Source organism: Macaca nemestrina, chromosome 18 (genome assembly GCF_043159975.1).
Source record: "Macaca nemestrina isolate mMacNem1 chromosome 18, mMacNem.hap1, whole genome shotgun sequence".
Classification (NCBI taxonomy): Eukaryota; Metazoa; Chordata; class Mammalia; order Primates; family Cercopithecidae; genus Macaca; species Macaca nemestrina.
In genome coordinates this window covers 23,512,067-23,529,912 of record NC_092142.1, presented here as the reverse complement: position 1 = coordinate 23,529,912, position 17,846 = coordinate 23,512,067, and the positions used below count along the sequence as shown (strand labels likewise).

Here is a 17,846-nt window from a genome sequence, read left to right as displayed (position 1 = left end):
GTACTTACCTTTGAAAAACTATTGGCAAGATTAATAACTATGCATTAAATTGTACAAACTCAGCAAGTTACTTTGTATGCATATTCAAAGACATTAAATATTAAAATGAATCTCCATTAAAACTAAAACATTAAATCAAATAAATGCCTTAAAAATCTGTAAGAGTAATTTTCTTTTTAATTCTATGTTTAAACTGCTTAATATAAATAGTTTATACACATACTACCTTCTTTTGAGCAGCTTCCTTCTTTTTCTTGTCGTCTTTTTTCTTTTTCTTTTCTTCCATCAACTGTTCTTCTTCTTGCACTAAATCCCTGAACCACACAGTTGCAATTAACTTTCCCAAAATGTATTGAGAGATAAAAATAATGTTGCATACAGGTTCATTTTCACTTTTTCACTCTTATTAGAAGACATGGCAAATTATTATTTTATCATTCACTGAAAACGCAACTTGCAACCTAACCCTAACTATATAGCCACTATATGGTACAATTCACTTTAATAAGCCACAAGTAGTACAACTTTTATCTCAATATCATATCAAGGAAGACAACCTAAAATTAGCAAATTTTACATTGGGAAACAAGCAATTTCCTCCAATCCTAGAATGTAAACTTCATTTAAGCTGGAGTTACCTTGCTACTGGCCCCAAGTATCAATTAGTAGCTAATGGCAACGCCTGAGACCTCCTCACAATCCCCTCTCACCTAGGTTTCTGGAAGCTACCTTTAGTTTTCCTTGCCCTAAATAGCTTTGTAAATATTTTTAGAACATAACTTAATAATCTTAATAATAAATAGGTGACTTGTATTTCAGCATTACAACAATTTCATATTCCACAAACATTACAAAGTATTCTATCAATTCTTAGGAAACAATAATGTACTCTTGTTTGTTTTGAGACGGAGTCTTGCTCTGTCACCCAGGCTGTAATGCAGTGGCGTGATCTCTGTTCACTGCAGCCTCCGTCTCCCGAGTTCAAGCGATTCTCCTGCCTCAGCCTCCCAAGTAGCTGGGACTTTACAGGCGCCTGCCACCATGTCTGGCTAATTTTTGTATTTTTAGTACAGACAGGGTTTCATCAAGTTGGCCAGGCTGGTCTCAAACTCCTGACCTCAAGTGATCCGCCTACCTCGGCCTCCCAAAGTGTTGGGATTACAAGTGTGAGCCACCGCGCCTGACCTATTAATGTATTCTTCATATTAGTTTGTTTAAATTTTTAAAATCTCAAACAGTTAAAGTTGTCAACAGAACTTCTGGTTCAGGATTTCAAAGTGACAGACTGGGCAAATGTGTTTCAGGAGACAGGTTATTACCTTTCAGGGGAAAAGGTTATTACTTTTTTATTCTATTCAAAGCTGATAAGCAAAAGCAAAAGCCACCCCACCCAAGAATAAACACAAGAGCAGTCTGAAATGGATGTTTTAGGTACCATCCTTTCTGGTGGAGCTCTAGAGAGGTTCCAGAAGATCAGAGCAAGCAAGCATGAGGCAAAAAGACTGTCTAAGGAATAGAAAAGCCATAGCTACTCAACCCCTCCCACCCACTTTCCATTCAGATGCCTACACGGCCAACAGGTAGTAGCTGCTTCTAAATGCAGCCTAAAGCCAAATAAATACTCTCTAAAGAAACAAAACCTTCCACAGGAGTCTGTTAGGTGCTTGGATGGGTTTGGTTGCCCCAGAATAAAGCCCATCTTATTGGAGGCTGCTGCCACTCCCTCCATCACAGAGTAAAGTAAAGCCTGCCAATCAACACCCTTCACACAGATCAGCCTTCCCATTCACAGAAGGAGTCGACTGGGCAAAGAAACCTTTGCAAAGGTGGAAGAAATTCACTCCAGCTACCTATAGTCATCACCCTAAAGTCTAGACCCTAAACCTTCACTCATAATATCAACAACCAAAATCACCAGTCACCCAAAGAAAAGCATCACACAAAATGAAAATACCTAACTCTGCCCTGAGGAAGTTTTCCAGAGAGGACACTAAGAATATCAGGCAGACAAGGAGAGGTTTGGAGATATGAACTAGACATTTGGGAAGCTGCACATTATTTATCCAGGCTGGAATGCATATGGCAGTAGGGATGTCGAAGAAGATAAAAGGAGAAAGATAGGCAAGTGTCTAAGAAACTGGAAGGGGTTGCTACGGGTGCACTGCAATGAGATTAAACAAAATTTAAGTTGGCTTTGCTGATGGAACGGACTGAAAAGAGATGCAGACACTGAAAAATGAAATTAATGACATTATGCACAATTGATAAAAACTTAGTAAAGTATAGGACTACTAAAATCAGCTAAAAGGATAACTGGAAGAAGAGTATGATAACTGTTGCTATATTTCGCTGTCATTTTGTTACAAGCAGACTGTCATGTGGCTAATGGAGTAACATAACAGATTCCTGCCAACTGTGGCCGTGACTCACTCTCTTTTGAATTCTGTGTGCAGGAGGTAGTAAGACTGAACAAGCTCACTCACATTACAAACCCAGGGAAGGCAAGGAGCAAGACAGTCACAGCATATGAGAGCAGCAGAGTAAAATCAGTAAACAACGGCAACTAGATTACACCACTGTCATGTTACCTACCCCGAGACACGCAGAAGTCAAGATTAAAAGCTGATTACTAGCTCAAAATACTTAATCTTCTTCAGTCTCTTGTTTCTTCATGAAAAAACTGGGGACAAATGACCATACATGTCAATGTCTTAATATTTTTATAAGAATTAGGACTGCTTACTTAGCACAAAGCTTATCTAGTAAGCACTCAATTGCCTAGTCATGAACCCAACTCACCAGTCCTCAGTGGCACCCAAAAGGTTGTCTTTACCCTACTTGTGTCAAAATATCACAGGTACTTGGGTACTTATTCAGAAACATCTAGCATCGCCGGGCGCGGTGGCTCAAGCCTGTAATCCCAGCACTTTGGGAGGCCGAGATGGGCGGATCACGAGTTCAGGAGATCGAGACCATCCTGGCTAACACGGTGAAACCCCGTCTCTACTAAAATACAAAAAAAAATTAGCCGGGCGAGGTGGCGGGCGCCTGTACTCCCAGCTACTCGGGAGGCTGAGGCAGGAGAATGGTGTGAACCCGGGAGGCGGGGCTTGCAGTGAGCTGAGATCCGGCCACTGCACTCCAGCCTGGGCAACAGAGCTAGATTCCGTCTCAAAAAAAAAAAAAAAAAAAAAAAAAAAGAAACATCTAGCATCTGCAGCATTTGTTCTTCATGTTCTGCTGTGAATTACAGACATGTCCTTTTCTGATCTTTTTTGTCACTATAATTTTACTCCATCTATTGGTCTCTATCCGGAGTATTTTGTCCTTTCTCAAACTTCATTTTCAAGACTTTCTGATGAGGTTACTAGCAAGTGTTTTCCTGGCCAAAAATATCCCCCTTAGTACTTAAAAGATGTACCACACATTTCTTCTCGAGGAAATATCACAATATCAGATACTGTAAGCACAGAGGGGAGTAAGTTCTGTTCTTCAACACCATCATCACAGCCAACCAGTCATACCTTTTCCCATATCTCCTCCTTCAGAAAGCCAACTGAAAAAAAAAAAAAACGAAAAAACAAAAAAAACAAAACTTGTGCCCAAACACGTCAGCTTCCAGGAGTTAAATGTTCATAGAGACTCAATTAAGACATCTGACTATATCATTTACCACAACTATCAAGAGGAGTAAGGGCTGATGGATCTGAAAGGCCTAAGTGGGCCACTCTGTTTGATGCACCTGCCACCAAGACAACACTCCAATTAGCAATCATTCATGCCCTGAAGGCTACTTTGCAGGATACCTCACATCTGTAAGTTCTATGAATCTACCTCGTCTGTAAAAACCAGACTCCCCTTTTATCAGAACTTGACTTATGTCCTGCATCTCATGTATAAAGCCTTTGAGGTGGCTGTAAAAGTCAATGACACTGAGGGAACTTTCTAGGAAGATGGAAATGTTTTCTAACTTGATTGGAGTGGTAGTTACAAGGGTGTATACGTTTCTCAAATTATTCATCTATACACTCAACATTTAAATGTTACTGTATGTAAACTATATTTTAAAGTTGATTTCATACATTGACTAGGGGAAATACAATATCTGGATCTGAAAAAACAAACAGATCAAGATTAGGATGGTACATTACACACAACAAATCAAGCTAAGCTTCAAATTTTGCCCACATCTTCCAGTAGCCACTACAAATGATTTACTTGTACTGTTCAAGAATGCGTTTCTGGCCGGGTATGGTGACTCAGGCCTGTAATCCCAGCAGTCTGGGAGGCCAGGAGTTTGCAAACGGAATGGGCAACCTAGAGAGAGTCTGTCTCTATTTCAAGGGCCTATCAAGGCGGCAGGGTACACCTGGGGGTGAGAATGCCCCTTCCTATTCTTGTGCTTCCTGACACTTGCTGGTCAATTTTTCCCACATTCCCAGCACTGAATATCATTAAAATTAATCCCTTCTGAAGGGTACTCTTGTACACGCTATTGGAAGTATGTATGAACTAGCACTAAGCTTCTAGTGAGCAATTTGGAAGTATCTATTCACAACGAAATTTTAAATGTCACTATCTTATAATCCATCAATTCAAATCTAAGCCTCTGAAAAAGGAACTGTGCAAAGATAGACACTGCAGCATAAAATCATAACCAAAAACCAATCAATAGGGAAAAGTTAGATCATCCTGTAATCACACCAAGGAATATTACACAGTAATTTTAAAGTGGGGCAAAGGGTGGATTTCCATGGTGTACAGAACCAGCTCCCAATAGAAACCTCAAGCACTAAACTTATTTATTTACTTAAGAGATGAAGTCTCACTCTGTTGCCCTGAGCTGGAGTGAGGTGGTAAACTCCTGGGCTCAAGCAACCCTCCTACCTCGGCCTACCAAAGTACTGGGATTACAGGGGTGAGCCACTGTACTCAGCCAGGAAACATGATTTTTTTGTAGGAAAAAAATTTCTACAATTTTGTAGGAACAACTGAACACATTTGAAGAAAACAAGCAAATATTTGGTACAGGTTGTAAACAAGAGTAGTGAAAAAAGACAGGTGTAAGAGCTGTTTCAACTGTGGAAGGCTTTATGGAGCAGTAAGAAGTTGATTTGGCTCTTGCAAAAGAGGCAAGATTTTTTAGGAGCACAGAAAGGTGTGGGCACAAGTGAAGTATGGAGACTTGTCAGCATGACAACTGCAGGGACCAGCATTGACTGGAATTGAAAAAGGGAGGGAAAATGTTGGGTAAGAATAGACAATAAATTGGCAAAAACAGGGTGAGAAGACTGTTGCGAAAATCTAAGTGAATGTGTAGTTCCCCAAACTACCACGGTGGCAGTGAAAAAAGAAAGCAAAGAATAAATCTGAGATAATTCAAAATATCCTAACAATTAGCTGGGGGTGGTGGTGCGTACCTGTAGTCTCAGTTACATGGGAAGCTGAGGCCCAAGAATCAACTGAGCCTAGGAGTTGGAAGCTGCAGTGAGCTATGATTGTGCCACTGCATGCCACCGTGGGCGACAGAGGGAGAAATGACAATAATGGGACAAGGGGTTAAGTGTCTCTATTTTGCTATAGGAGACAGAAAACAGAAGGCAACTTTCCTGAGGGCCTATCAGTCAGCAACACACCACAAGCCAGCCCATCCTCACACACAAGTCAGCCTATCCTCACACAGAAGCCAGCTCATCCTCAATAGAAGCCAGCCCATCCTCACACAGACGCCAAATGTACGTTACAAGCTAGAAATAAAAATACACTTCACATCTTCTGCCAAAAAACATTGTTCTCCTACTTTCTCCCCTGCAGATCCCACCTTCTTCTATTTCCTTCCAGTCTTCCTCTTTTCCCATTTGATTGCCACCCCCCATTCCTTTTCTCATTTTTATCCTCCTACCTAAATTAATCACCAAAACCAGTCTAGCACTACACAACAGGAAGTCACTAGTAACCTTCAAAACTATAGAATTCACCAGACAGTAGAGATGAAAACTGAACTGGAGTAAAAATAGGTAAGGCAGTTGGAGATTTGGATCAGTTTTTCAAAAGCTACAGCTGTAAAATGAACAGAATAGGATAAAATGAAGAAGTAAGGAAAACTAATAGTTATCTGGAAGTGGAAAGGGGTCATCGTATCGAAGGGTGGGGAAAATGCTATTTACAATAACTGACAATTATCTGCAAATACAGTAGTTAAATAAAATGGATACATCCTTAAAATGGAATATTATGCAGCTGCAAAAGAAAGGTCTCCTCTACATCCAGATGTGAAAGGATCAGGAAGGCTTAGAGTTAACTGGAAAAACAAAACAAAAAATCTAAGGCTCAGTGTGCTATCTTTTTGTGTTGGGAGGGATACTAATATATATATTTACATGTCCTTGTATGTACATAAAGAAATTCTGGAGATGTATACATATACAAATTAACAAAAAATATATATTTGTGACAGAGTATGACGAGAAAAGAGGACAACAGACAGAGTGGCAGCAATGTTGTATATTTCTTAGCTTAGATTTAGCTGGCACGTCTTCCCCTTAGGAACGAACGAGAATAGCATACAAACAGACAGCAGTAAGGATGCAGATGACAGTATGGATCTCAAAAAGCGGGAAGTTGCGCTTGAAAGGGGCTTCTACTAACACCATAATTTGAGCAATAAATTATGTTAACAAAAAATTACAAACAACTGAATAAAATAAGAACCCATGGGTCCATACTGATATGAATGAATGACTGAGTGAGCGAATGGGGAGAAGTACCAAATCTTACAGTAAAATATCAACTAATGTAAGAAGAATGGTTGACTTTAAAAATCACTATTTGGCCCTACTGATTAAGGCAAGCACATTGACGAGAAACAAGACATGTACGTACTCTCACTAAAGTATCTCCCAATAATAGTGTTATTAATTACAAGGGGAAAAATACTAACTTAACAGAGATGAAACCTGACAGAGACCACCTTACCCAAGCAGCTGAAGTTAACCATCACCAATAATGGGATAAAAGGATATCAGGCAGCTCCTGACATGATGTACTGAGAACACCCATCAGTTCTGCACTATTCCTGCCAAAACAGCATAACCTGATCAGGTCATAAGGAAATATCAGACAAATACAGACTGAGTGACATTCTACAAAGTAACTAGCCTGTATTCTTTAAAAATATCAAGGTCCTGAAGAACAGAAACTTAAGAAACTTCCAGAATGCAGGACACTAAACAAACATGAAAACTAAATGCTACTTGTGATCTTGGATTGAAGACCTGACCAGGAAAAAATAAATTTTGTTTGGCTCTAAAGGGAATTATTGAGACAACTGGCAAAATTTGAGTAAGATCTGTAGATCTGCTATTAAGACTGTGCCAATGTTACCGTGCCCATTTTCATAATGGTACTGTAGTTACCAAGAAAATAACTTTGACTAAGTGTTTAGGAGTAAAGGGGTATCATGTCTGTAAGTTACTCTTAAATGGTAAAAATTAGTATGTATAAAAAACAGAGGGAATAAAGTAAATGTGATTAAATGTTAATATGTGAGAATTAAGGGTTAAGGATATTCAGAAGTTCTTTGTTCTATTCTTGCATTTCTCTACATCTGAAATTAATTCAAAATAAAAAGCTCTGCAGGGCACAGTGGCTCATGCCTGCAATTCTAGCACTTTGGGAGGCCAAGGCAGATTGCTTGGGCCCAGGAGTTCAAGACCAGCCTGGGCAACATGGCAAAATCCTCTCTCTACAAATATAAAAAAATTAAGTGGGTATGGTGGTGCATGCCTGTAGTCCCAACTACTCAAGAGGATGAGGCGGGAAGACCATTTGAGCCTGGGAAGCAGAGGTTGCACAGTGAGTTAAGATCATTCCACACTGCGCTCCAGCCTGGGTGACAGAGTAAAGCCCTTTCTCAAAAATAATAATAATAAATTAATTAAAAGCTCAGATTGAGGAAAGTTAGTGAGTTTAGAAACTTAGAAAATAATAGATACTCCACCATAAGGACAAAAACACTTACAATTTACAAAGGATTCTGAGATATTATCCATTTTGAACTCACAACCTTGAAACATGGCACTGGTATTATTCCCCTTTGACAGTTAAAGAAACTGAGGATCAGAAAGTCCTAATGCCTTGTTAGATGGTACAAGACTGTGGTAAGGTTGACCCAAAACTCAGTCTGCTAAATCTACCCACCCAAATCCTACTTTCTTTTAAAGCTTAATTACTAGTTCCTTCATGATTCTTTCCAATCCAAACAAACCTCACCCTTGACCTCTAATTAAACAATACTCATTTTCTAATTATTTTATTTTATTTGAGACAGCATCTTGCTCTGTCACCCAGGCTGGAGTGCAATGGCTCGATCTCTGCTCACTGCCACCTCCACCTCCCTGGTTCCAGAGATTCTCCTGCCTACTTGTACAATACTCCTGAGCAGCTAGGATTACAGGTACCTGCCACCACACCCAGCTAATTTTTGAATTTTTAGTAGAGACAGGATTTCACTATGTTAGACAGGCTGGTCTCAAACTCCTGACCTCAGGTGATCCACCTGCCTCGGCCTCCTAAAGTGCTGGGATTTTCTAATTATTTTAGATGTTAATCTCACTCTTCCAAATAGGACTAATTACTGCTCTGGGGACAAAAAACAGTCCTACTTGTACAATACTCCCTGTCGCTGGGCACTCTAATTAGATTCCAATTCCTGCTTCCTTGCCTTTACTAACACTGTAACCCCAACACGACTGCCAAAAATGCACTCTTTTAATTCTTACTCTTACCCATATGTTACTTCTCCTTTAAGGACCAGTTTAATTCCAATCTATTCAAACAAGCATTTCCTAGGCAGCATAGCATACAGTGAAAACCCCTAGGTCCAAATGTCAAATAGAAGTGGTCTTAACCTCAATTCCACCATTGCTTAAGTGTGTAACCTTAAGCAATTTATTTCTCTGAAGCCTTCATCATCTAATTTATGAGACGTCTCAAATTGGACCTCCCTCAACGGGTGGTTGTGAAGATTTAATTGGGTAACGCAGATGAAGTACTTAACAGATGCACATAAAAAGTGTACACTGGGACTAGGTGTGGTGGCTCACACCTGTAATCCCAGTGCTTTGGAAGGCCAAGGTGGTAGGATCACTTGAGGCCAGGAATTTGAGACAAACCTGGGCAACATAGCAAGATCCTCTCTCTACAAAAATTAAAAAATTAGCCAGGTACAGTGGCACATGCCTGTAGTCCCAGTTACTCAGGAGGCTGAAGCACAAGGATCACCTGAGCCCAAGAATTCAATGCTATAATGAGCCACAATCACGCCACTGTATTCCAGCCTAGGCAACAGAGCAAGAACATGTCTCCAAAAAAATAAATAAATAAAATGTAAAATGTGTACACTAATAGCTAGCCATGAGAGACTAGGTGCATAGCACTGCACTAAACTAAGGTTAGGATGCAAAGAAGGTTGCAACCAAAAGAGGAAGTGTATACAGTAGAAAATAAAACTGAATACATAAAAACAATTATTATAGCACAATGCAGAATTAGGTGGATGCAAAACCAACAGCTAAAGGTCCCAGACTGCAAACCAGAGCAAATCAGGTACCATGTACCAAAAGAGAACCAAGGTATCAAAAGATAAATCTATAGACCAATAACCCTTATGAATAGAAACATAAAACTCCTCAACAAAAGACTAACAAACCAAATCTAGCAACATACAAACAGGACTACACAAAGTAGACTTATCCCAGGAATGCAAGGTTGGTTTAACATGAAAATCAATGAAATACACCATGTTAATAGAATAAACGACAAAGCTACATGATGATTTCAAGAGACACAGAAAAAGCATCTGACAAAATCCAGTATCGTTTTGTGAGACAAAAACACTCAAAATAGAAATAAAAGAAAACTTCCTGATCCTGATAAAGGCTCACAGCTCACAATATACATAATGATAAAGACTGCATACTTTTCCTCAAGATTAGGAACAAGACAAGGATGTCTGATTTTGCCACTTCCTATTCACTGACCTGGAGGTTCCAGTCAGAAAAAAGAGAGTGCATGTGTGAGTAAGCACGCACCAAAATTGGAAAAGATGTAAAACTATCTCTATTCACAGATGACAGGCTCTTGTACACAGAAAGTCCAAATGAATCCATATAAAGACTACTAGAACTAATGAACATGTTCAGCACAGCTGCAGGACACAGTATCGACATGCAAAAATCAATTGGCTGACACACACTATAATATGGACAAATCTTGAGGACACTATGCTAAGTGAAATAAGCCAGTCACAAAAGGACAAAAACTCTGTGACTCCACTAATGAGGTATCTAGAATAATCAAATGCATAGAGACAGAAGGTGGAATGGTGGCTGCCAAGAGCTGAAGGCAATAGGTAGTTATGATTTAATGGGTACAGAGTTTCCGTTTTACAAGATGAAGAGATGCAGAGATGGATGGTGGTGATGGCTGCACAACAATGTGAATGGACTTAATGCCACCAAACTACATCATTTAAAATGGATAAGATGGTAAATTTTACGTGTTTTACAATTTTTAAAAAACATTTAAAAAACTATTGTATTTCTATACAGTAGCAGTGGACAACCCAGAAAGTAAATCAAGAAAACAATTCCATCTACAATAGCATCAAAAAGTTTTAGGAATAAATTTCACAAAAGCACAATTAAACACTGAAAACTACCTAACATCTTTGAAAGCAATTAAAGACCTAAACAAATAGAAAAAGATTCCATGTTCGTGAACTGGAAGACTTAATATTATAAAATGCAATACCGTCCACACTGGCCTACATATTCAACACTGTTCCTGTCAAAATCTCAGCTGCCTTTTTGCTGAAATTGACAAGCTTATCCAAAAATTCACACAGAAATGCAACCAGAATAGTCAATGCAATCTTTAAAAAAATTTTTTTTTAAATAATTAGTCTCTGGTTATCCAGTCAATGCAGTCTTGAAGGAAGGCTCATACTGATTCCAAACTTATTACAAAGCTGAAGTAATCAAGACAGTGTGGAAGTGGCATAATGATGAACACATAGTATCAACAGAATAGAATTGAGAATCCAGAAATAATTTTTCATTTTATGATCAAGTGACCTGACTTTCAACAGCGTGCCAAGATGAAAGTCTTTCCAACAAATGAAGCTGGAATAACTGGATAGTTACGTAACAAGAATGAAGTTGGAGCCCTCATGCCATAGGCAAAACTTAACTCAAAATGAATTACAGAACTAAACGTAAGAACTAACACTATAAAATTATTAGAATACAAGTAAATCTTTGTGTCCTTGGATTTGTTGCCAACACCAGTAACAGAAAAAAAAAATGGTAAACTACATTTACAAAATAAAAAATTTCTGTGCTTCAAGGGACTCCATCAAGAAAGTGAAAAGCGACTGCGCGCAGTGGCTCATGCCGGGGATCCTAGCACTTTGGGAGGCAGAGGTGGGTGGATCATTTAAGCCCAGGAGTTCAAGGCCAGCCTGGCCAACATGGTCAAATCCTGTCTCTATTAAAAATACAAAAATTAGTCGGGTGTGGTGGTGGGTGCCTGTAATCCCAGCTACTCAGGAGGCTGGAGGAGGAGAAATGCTTGAACCTGGCAGATGGAGTTTGTGGTGAGCTGAGATCATGCCACTGCACTCCAGCCTGGGCAACAGAGCGAGACTCTGTCTCAAAAAACAAACAAACAAACAAAACATAATAAGTAAAAAGAAAAGCCACAAAATAGGAAAAAAATACCTGTAAATCATATATCTAATAAGGGACTTGTATCTAAGCCATATAAAGACCTTTTTCAATGACAAAAAATATCACCTAATTTAAAAATGGGAGAAGAATCTGAATGGCCATTTCTCAGATCAGATATACGAATGGCCAATAAGGACACGCAAAGATTCTAATCATAAGCCATTAGGAAAATGTAAATCAAAACCACAATGAGATACCACTTTATATCCATTAGGACGGCTAAAATCAGAAACAAGAACCCTAACAAATGCTGGCAATGGAAAGGATGTGGAGAAACCAGCGCCTCCATACATTGCTGATGAGAATGTAAAACTGTGCAGCTGCTTTGCAAACAGTCTGGCAGTTCCTCAAAAAGTTAAATAGAGGCTGAGCAACACAGTGAAACCCAGACTCTACAAAATATACCAAAAATGAGCCAGGCGCGGTGGCATGCGCCTGCAGTCCCAGCTACCTGGGAGGCAGAGGTGGGAGGATGGCTTGAGCCTGGGAGGTGGGAGGTTGCAGTGAGCTGAGATTGCGCCACTGAACTTCAGCCTGGGCAACAGAGGGAGTCCGTCTCAAAAAACAAAATGAAACAAAACAACACAAACAAAAAGTTAAACAGAGTTACCATATGACCCAGCAATTCCACCCCTAGGTACATAACCAATAGAATTGAAAATATATGTACACACAAACATTTGTACATGAATGTTCACAGCAATATTATTCATAAAAGCCCCAAAGTAAAAAACAGCCCAAATGCCCATTAACTGACAAATGGACTAACAAAATGGGCAATAGCCATACAACGAAATTTATTTGCCCATAAAAAGGAATAAAGGATATATGCGACGTGATGGACGAATCTTGAAAACATTACACTAAATAAGACAAGTCAGGTACAAAAGAATCATATAGTATGATTCCACTTAAACGAAAATAGGCAAATCCATAGTTACAATAGAATGTAGATTAGCGGTTGCCAGAGGCTGGGGGGAAGGGACAAATGGAGAGTGGCTGCTATTATGGGGTTTTTGGGTGAAGGGGTGAAAATTACAGAATTAGATGGTGGTGTTGACTGCACAACTCTGTGAATAAACTAAAAACCATTAAATCATACACTTTGTGGACTTTAAAGGGGTGAATTTTATCGTATGGGAATTTTATCTGAATAAAGCTGTTATTTAAAAGTTGAGAGAAAAATTGAAGGGTACATTCAGAGAAGGAAGAATTGCGGACAGGGTAAAAGGTGGAAGGGATAGTGCAAAATTGATAAGCTGAGAGTCACTGGGTAAGAGCTACCAAAGGTTTCTAAGAAATAGTGACAGACAGGCCTCATAAACATGGCTTGAGGACGATTAACCTGCAGCAGTGTAAAGAATGCACATTTTAAGACTCTATCTTTAAAAGGTAAGATTTTCACTATATGCCTCACATTGCAAAGGGATTCACAAGTGGAATAACATACAAAACATATTTCTCTTACATCATTTATATAGTCAATGATCAAGGAATAAATGATATTTAGAAGGACATTTAAAATCAGCACATACTTAACTAGCATTTTCTCTTGTCTGTGCACACATGTGTTTTAGGGAAACTTCAAAAGAATGGGAGAAAGAAAGGACCAAAGTCAACAAAACACAGACGTCATAACTCTAAAAATATTCAATATTATTGCAGTAAACAGCTCAATAAATGCTCCCTGACTGAAAACCACTAATAAGAACAACAAAACAACTGAGTTGGTTTAATCTTGTTTGTTATTATACAAAATCCAATCAGTCACTGTTTGCAGAAAATATCTTGTAAGGTTCAAAGTATAAAATTCCTCAACCAGGTTTCAATCTGTTTTGAACATTCCATTTAAAATGGGAAGTCAGCTGAGTCATCATCACATAATATACTACTGCTAAAAATTCAAAATGCTTTTCCCTAGTTACAAGAGTGGAAATGCTAGGATTCCTGCTTCATAGCCAACTCAAACACACAGAGTATGCAAATCATTTTTAAAATAAGACATCTTAAATAGGAAATTTAAACTATATTTATTTTCATGGGTGGTTTTTTTGTAAGATGGAAAGAAGCTATGCCTTAGTCGAATATTACTTCCTTTTGAATCTCAAACATCTTCCTCTTATTGATACTATTCAGCTCCTCTGACAACCTCCTCATAACAAAGCAGTTTCTTAATCTTTGAGGAGTAATGACCCTTTGAGATCCAATGAGCACTAAGGACTGTATCTGCTTTTGTTGTGTTTTTTTTTTTAATTTTTATTTTAGCATACATTCAATTTTGCGAAATACTTCATTATACCTGTGGTCCCTCTGTGGAATCAGGATGAGAACCCTTGGTCTGGTGGCACCGTGCCCCTCTAATTTCAATGAGGCATTCTTTCAAGAAGGTGTAATACAAGCCCAGCCCCAATGTTTCATTTTCCTACCAGGGTTATCAGTTCATCACTGGTCAAAGCTGAAAACAAGCAACTTCTATGTCCCACAGTAAGGGAGCTACCTTCAGCATAAATCTTCATAAAAGCAGTAATCATTATGGTCGATTGATTTAAATACAAAGGCTTGTAATTACTGTATCCTCAAATATTTAAAATTACACCTCAGTTTAAACCAACTGTTCGGCATTTCCTAAAATGAAAGAAACACCAAGTCAGTGTAGAAGTGAGAGTACTGGATAACCTTTCGGTTAATTTACTTCAAAATGCTGTGGTGAGGGAATACTGAATCATCACCTATGGGATACTCCTGCCAAAAAGGGTCAACCTGAACCTTATCATACAGACAAGACCCAAAAAATGCAAATTTCAGTCTGCAAAAACTACTAGACTGGACTATTTCAAAATGGCATTGTCATGAGAGAAGCAGAAAAGGGCAGGAAAATGCTCCTAATGTAAGAGAAACTTCAGACACAACTAAATGCAACCCAGGATGCAGGAACTGAGTGAAAGAACAAATATAACTAAAAAAAAAAAAAACTGAGAAAATTGGGAAACTCTGAATAGGGACCAGACAGTATTGTAAAGTTAAACTTCCTGTGGGTGATCACTTGATTGCTGTTAGGATGCCCTTATTCTGTGAGATACCTACTGCCATATTTTGGTGTGCAATGTCATGATAGAACAAATGTAGCAAAATACTAATAATCATTAAAACTAGGTAAAGAGACAAAAGTATTTGTTGCAACATTTTTGCAATTCTGCTTAAGGTTAGAATGATTATTTATTTATTTATTTGAGACAGAGTTTTGCTTTTGTGCCCAGGTTAGGCTGGAGTGCAATGGCGCAATTTTGGCTCACTGCAACCCCCGCCTCCCAGGTTCAAGCGATTCTCCTCCCTCGCCCTCCCAAGTAGCTGGGATTACAGGCATGTGCCACCATGCCAGGCTAATTTTTGTATTTTTTTTTTTTTTTGAGGCCGAGTCTCGCTCTGTCGCCCAGGCTGGAGTGCAGTGGTGCGATCTCGGCTCACTGCAAGCTCCGCCTCCCGGGTTCCCGCCATTCTCCTGCCTCAGCGTCCCGAGTAGCTGGGACTACAGGCGCCGCCACCACGCCCGGCTAATTTTTTTGTATTTTTAGTAGAGACGGGGTTTCATTGTGTTAGCCAGGATGGTCTCGATCTCCTGACCTCGTGATCCGCCCGTCTCGGCCTCCCAAAGTGCTGGGATTACAGGCTTGAGCCACCGCGCCCGGCCTAATTTTTGTATTTTTAGTAAAGATGGGGTTTCACTATGTTGGTCAGGCTGGTGTAGAACTAACTCCTGACCTCCAGTGATCCGCTCACCTCGGCCTCCCAAAGTGCTGGGATTACAGGCATGAGTCACCGTGCCCCGCCGATTTTTTAAAATTTTTAAATGAGATAGGGATTTCTGTTTTTTCAGTGAAAGACTTAATCATGCATTAGTCTGAACAGAATACATACAATGCATACTATTTTAGTCTTTCCAATCACAGGCAGTATTTTTGCAGTTATCACTAAAATTGTAAAGATGTTTTGCAATTTATACTTTCAGACATTTCAGATGCCAGAAATCAAAAGAGCTTACAGAATGGCATTCTTTTTATGTTTATATTCAAATTTTCCACAGAGGGTTATTATACATTTTTAAATTAAGCTTACAGTTTGAGATTAATTTATTCTATCAAGTGATTTACCACCTATTTGCCAAATGAAGCTAGGAAAAAACCATATTAGGTTTGTGCATTAAAAATGGGCAAAAACCACAATTAACTTTTGCACTAACCGATAGCAATATGCATGTGCTGGCCTGCAAACCATATCACAGCAAAGCAAAAGAAAAGCTTAATCAAATCAGATTTTTTTTTTTCAGACAAAGGTTGATGAATTGCATGAGTGGGATCCACCTTAGCTACAGAGACCTAATGCCTTGGGGTTTTACTCCTGCTGTCCTAGTCATTTCTTTTCTTTCTTTCGAAACGGAGTTTCACTCTGTTGCAGAGGCTGGAGTGCAATGGCACAATCTCGGCTCACTGCAACCTCCACCACTCAGGTTCAGATTCTCCTGTCTTAGCCTCCCAAGTAGCTGGGATTACAGGTGCATGCCACCACGCCTGGCTAATTTTTGTATTTTTAGTAGAGATGGGGTCTCACCATGTTGGCCAAGCTGGTCTTGAATTCCTGACCTCAAATGATCCACCTGCCTTGGCTCCCAAAGTGCTGGGACCGCACATGGCCTGTCCTAGTCATTTCTAATATAGCATTTGTCCCAGGCAAAAGCATCTCAGACAAGTGTCCCAGTTTAGATGCAACATTATATGGTATATAGCACCTTTAACAACTTTTGTTGTATGGTGACATACAGTTGGTTTATGGGGGGGACAAATCAATATAACATGAAGTTAACTTCTACTTTAAACACATTTAGTACATGATAGTAAAGTCATCGCAATGAACATAACATATTGAGATAATGGCTTTCACTCTTTTAGGAAAAAAAAGGACAAAACAAAATTATATTTTATCTATTGTGCAATATAAAATAAAATACTGCACAATGGGAATAATGCTAGAATTAGAGTCAAAAGGCCTGTTTAAATCCCAGCTCTGTCACTTGATAGAGAGTATAAACTTGTGTTAAGTTACTGAATCTGTTTCAACCATAGCTTTCTCACTTGAGAAATGAAGAAGTGAGAATGCTGGCTGATCTCCATCTAAAGTCACAGTCCAGCTCTAAATATTCAATGATTCTATGATCCTGGCCTCCAAAATATTTTTTCAGACTAGACCAGTTGAGTTCTACTGGTCTAGACCAGTACTGACAGATTTTTTTTTTAATTTGCAAAATGCAACTTAGCATCTTCTCTCCCCGAACTCCTATTTCTGCTCTGACTTCTATTCTGTTCAGAGGTTGGGTCAAACTCTCATTCACCCAAGATGAAGGTCCCTATGTATTTTTAACTCCTGACACCTAATCAGCTGTCAAATCCCAGATTCTTAACTTCCTCAGTATCTTATACACTCATCTTTTTTTCCTTTCTCTCTTTTTTTTTTCTTTATTTTTAGACAGAGTTTCACTCTGTTGCCCAGGCTGGAATGCAGTGGCACAAACTCAGCTCACTGCAGCCTCAAACTCCTGGGCTCAAGCAACTTCCCACCTCAGCCTCCCAAATAGCTGGGACTACAGGTGCACACCACCACACCCAGTTAATTTTTAAAATTTTTTTTGTAGAGGCAGGGTCTATCATGTTGCACAGGCTGGTCTCAAACTCCTGGGCTCAATCCTCCTGCCTTGGCCTCCCGAAGTGCTGGGATTACAGGTGTCAGCCACTGGGTCCAGCCTCACTCACCTCTCTTTGCCACCACTTCAATTCAGGCCTCCATTGCCTCTTGCCTAGATCACTAGTTTTCTCCCATAAATACACCTGGTTAGTAATTCCAGATGAGAAGATTATTCTATCACATCAGTACCCAACAAAAAGCATGCAATAGCTCCCATACCTAAAAATTTATGCACAAGTTCCTCAACCTGACATTCAAGAACCTCTACATCTGGCCTCAACCAGTTTGCTACAAATACCTTATATAACCTGAACTACACACTGC

The 17,846-nt window shown here is 39.3% G+C and overlaps 1 protein-coding gene across 14 annotated transcripts in view; it reads right to left on the bottom strand.

Moving 5' to 3' along the window:
- LOC105485034 (trinucleotide repeat containing adaptor 6A) overlaps window positions 1-17,846 on the bottom strand; it is a 216,082-nt gene that overhangs the window by 81,572 nt on the left and 116,664 nt on the right. For 7 of the 14 annotated variants that reach the window (XM_024793883.2, XM_071084251.1, XM_071084261.1 and 4 more), the window contains one exon: window positions 227-314. In XM_024793883.2, the coding sequence (XP_024649651.2) occupies window positions 227-314 (88 nt within the window). Of the gene's footprint in view, window positions 1-226; window positions 8,581-17,846 lie in introns of those variants that run through there. The other 7 variants (XM_071084256.1, XM_071084253.1, XM_071084250.1 and 4 more) reach the window with 1 other exon arrangement.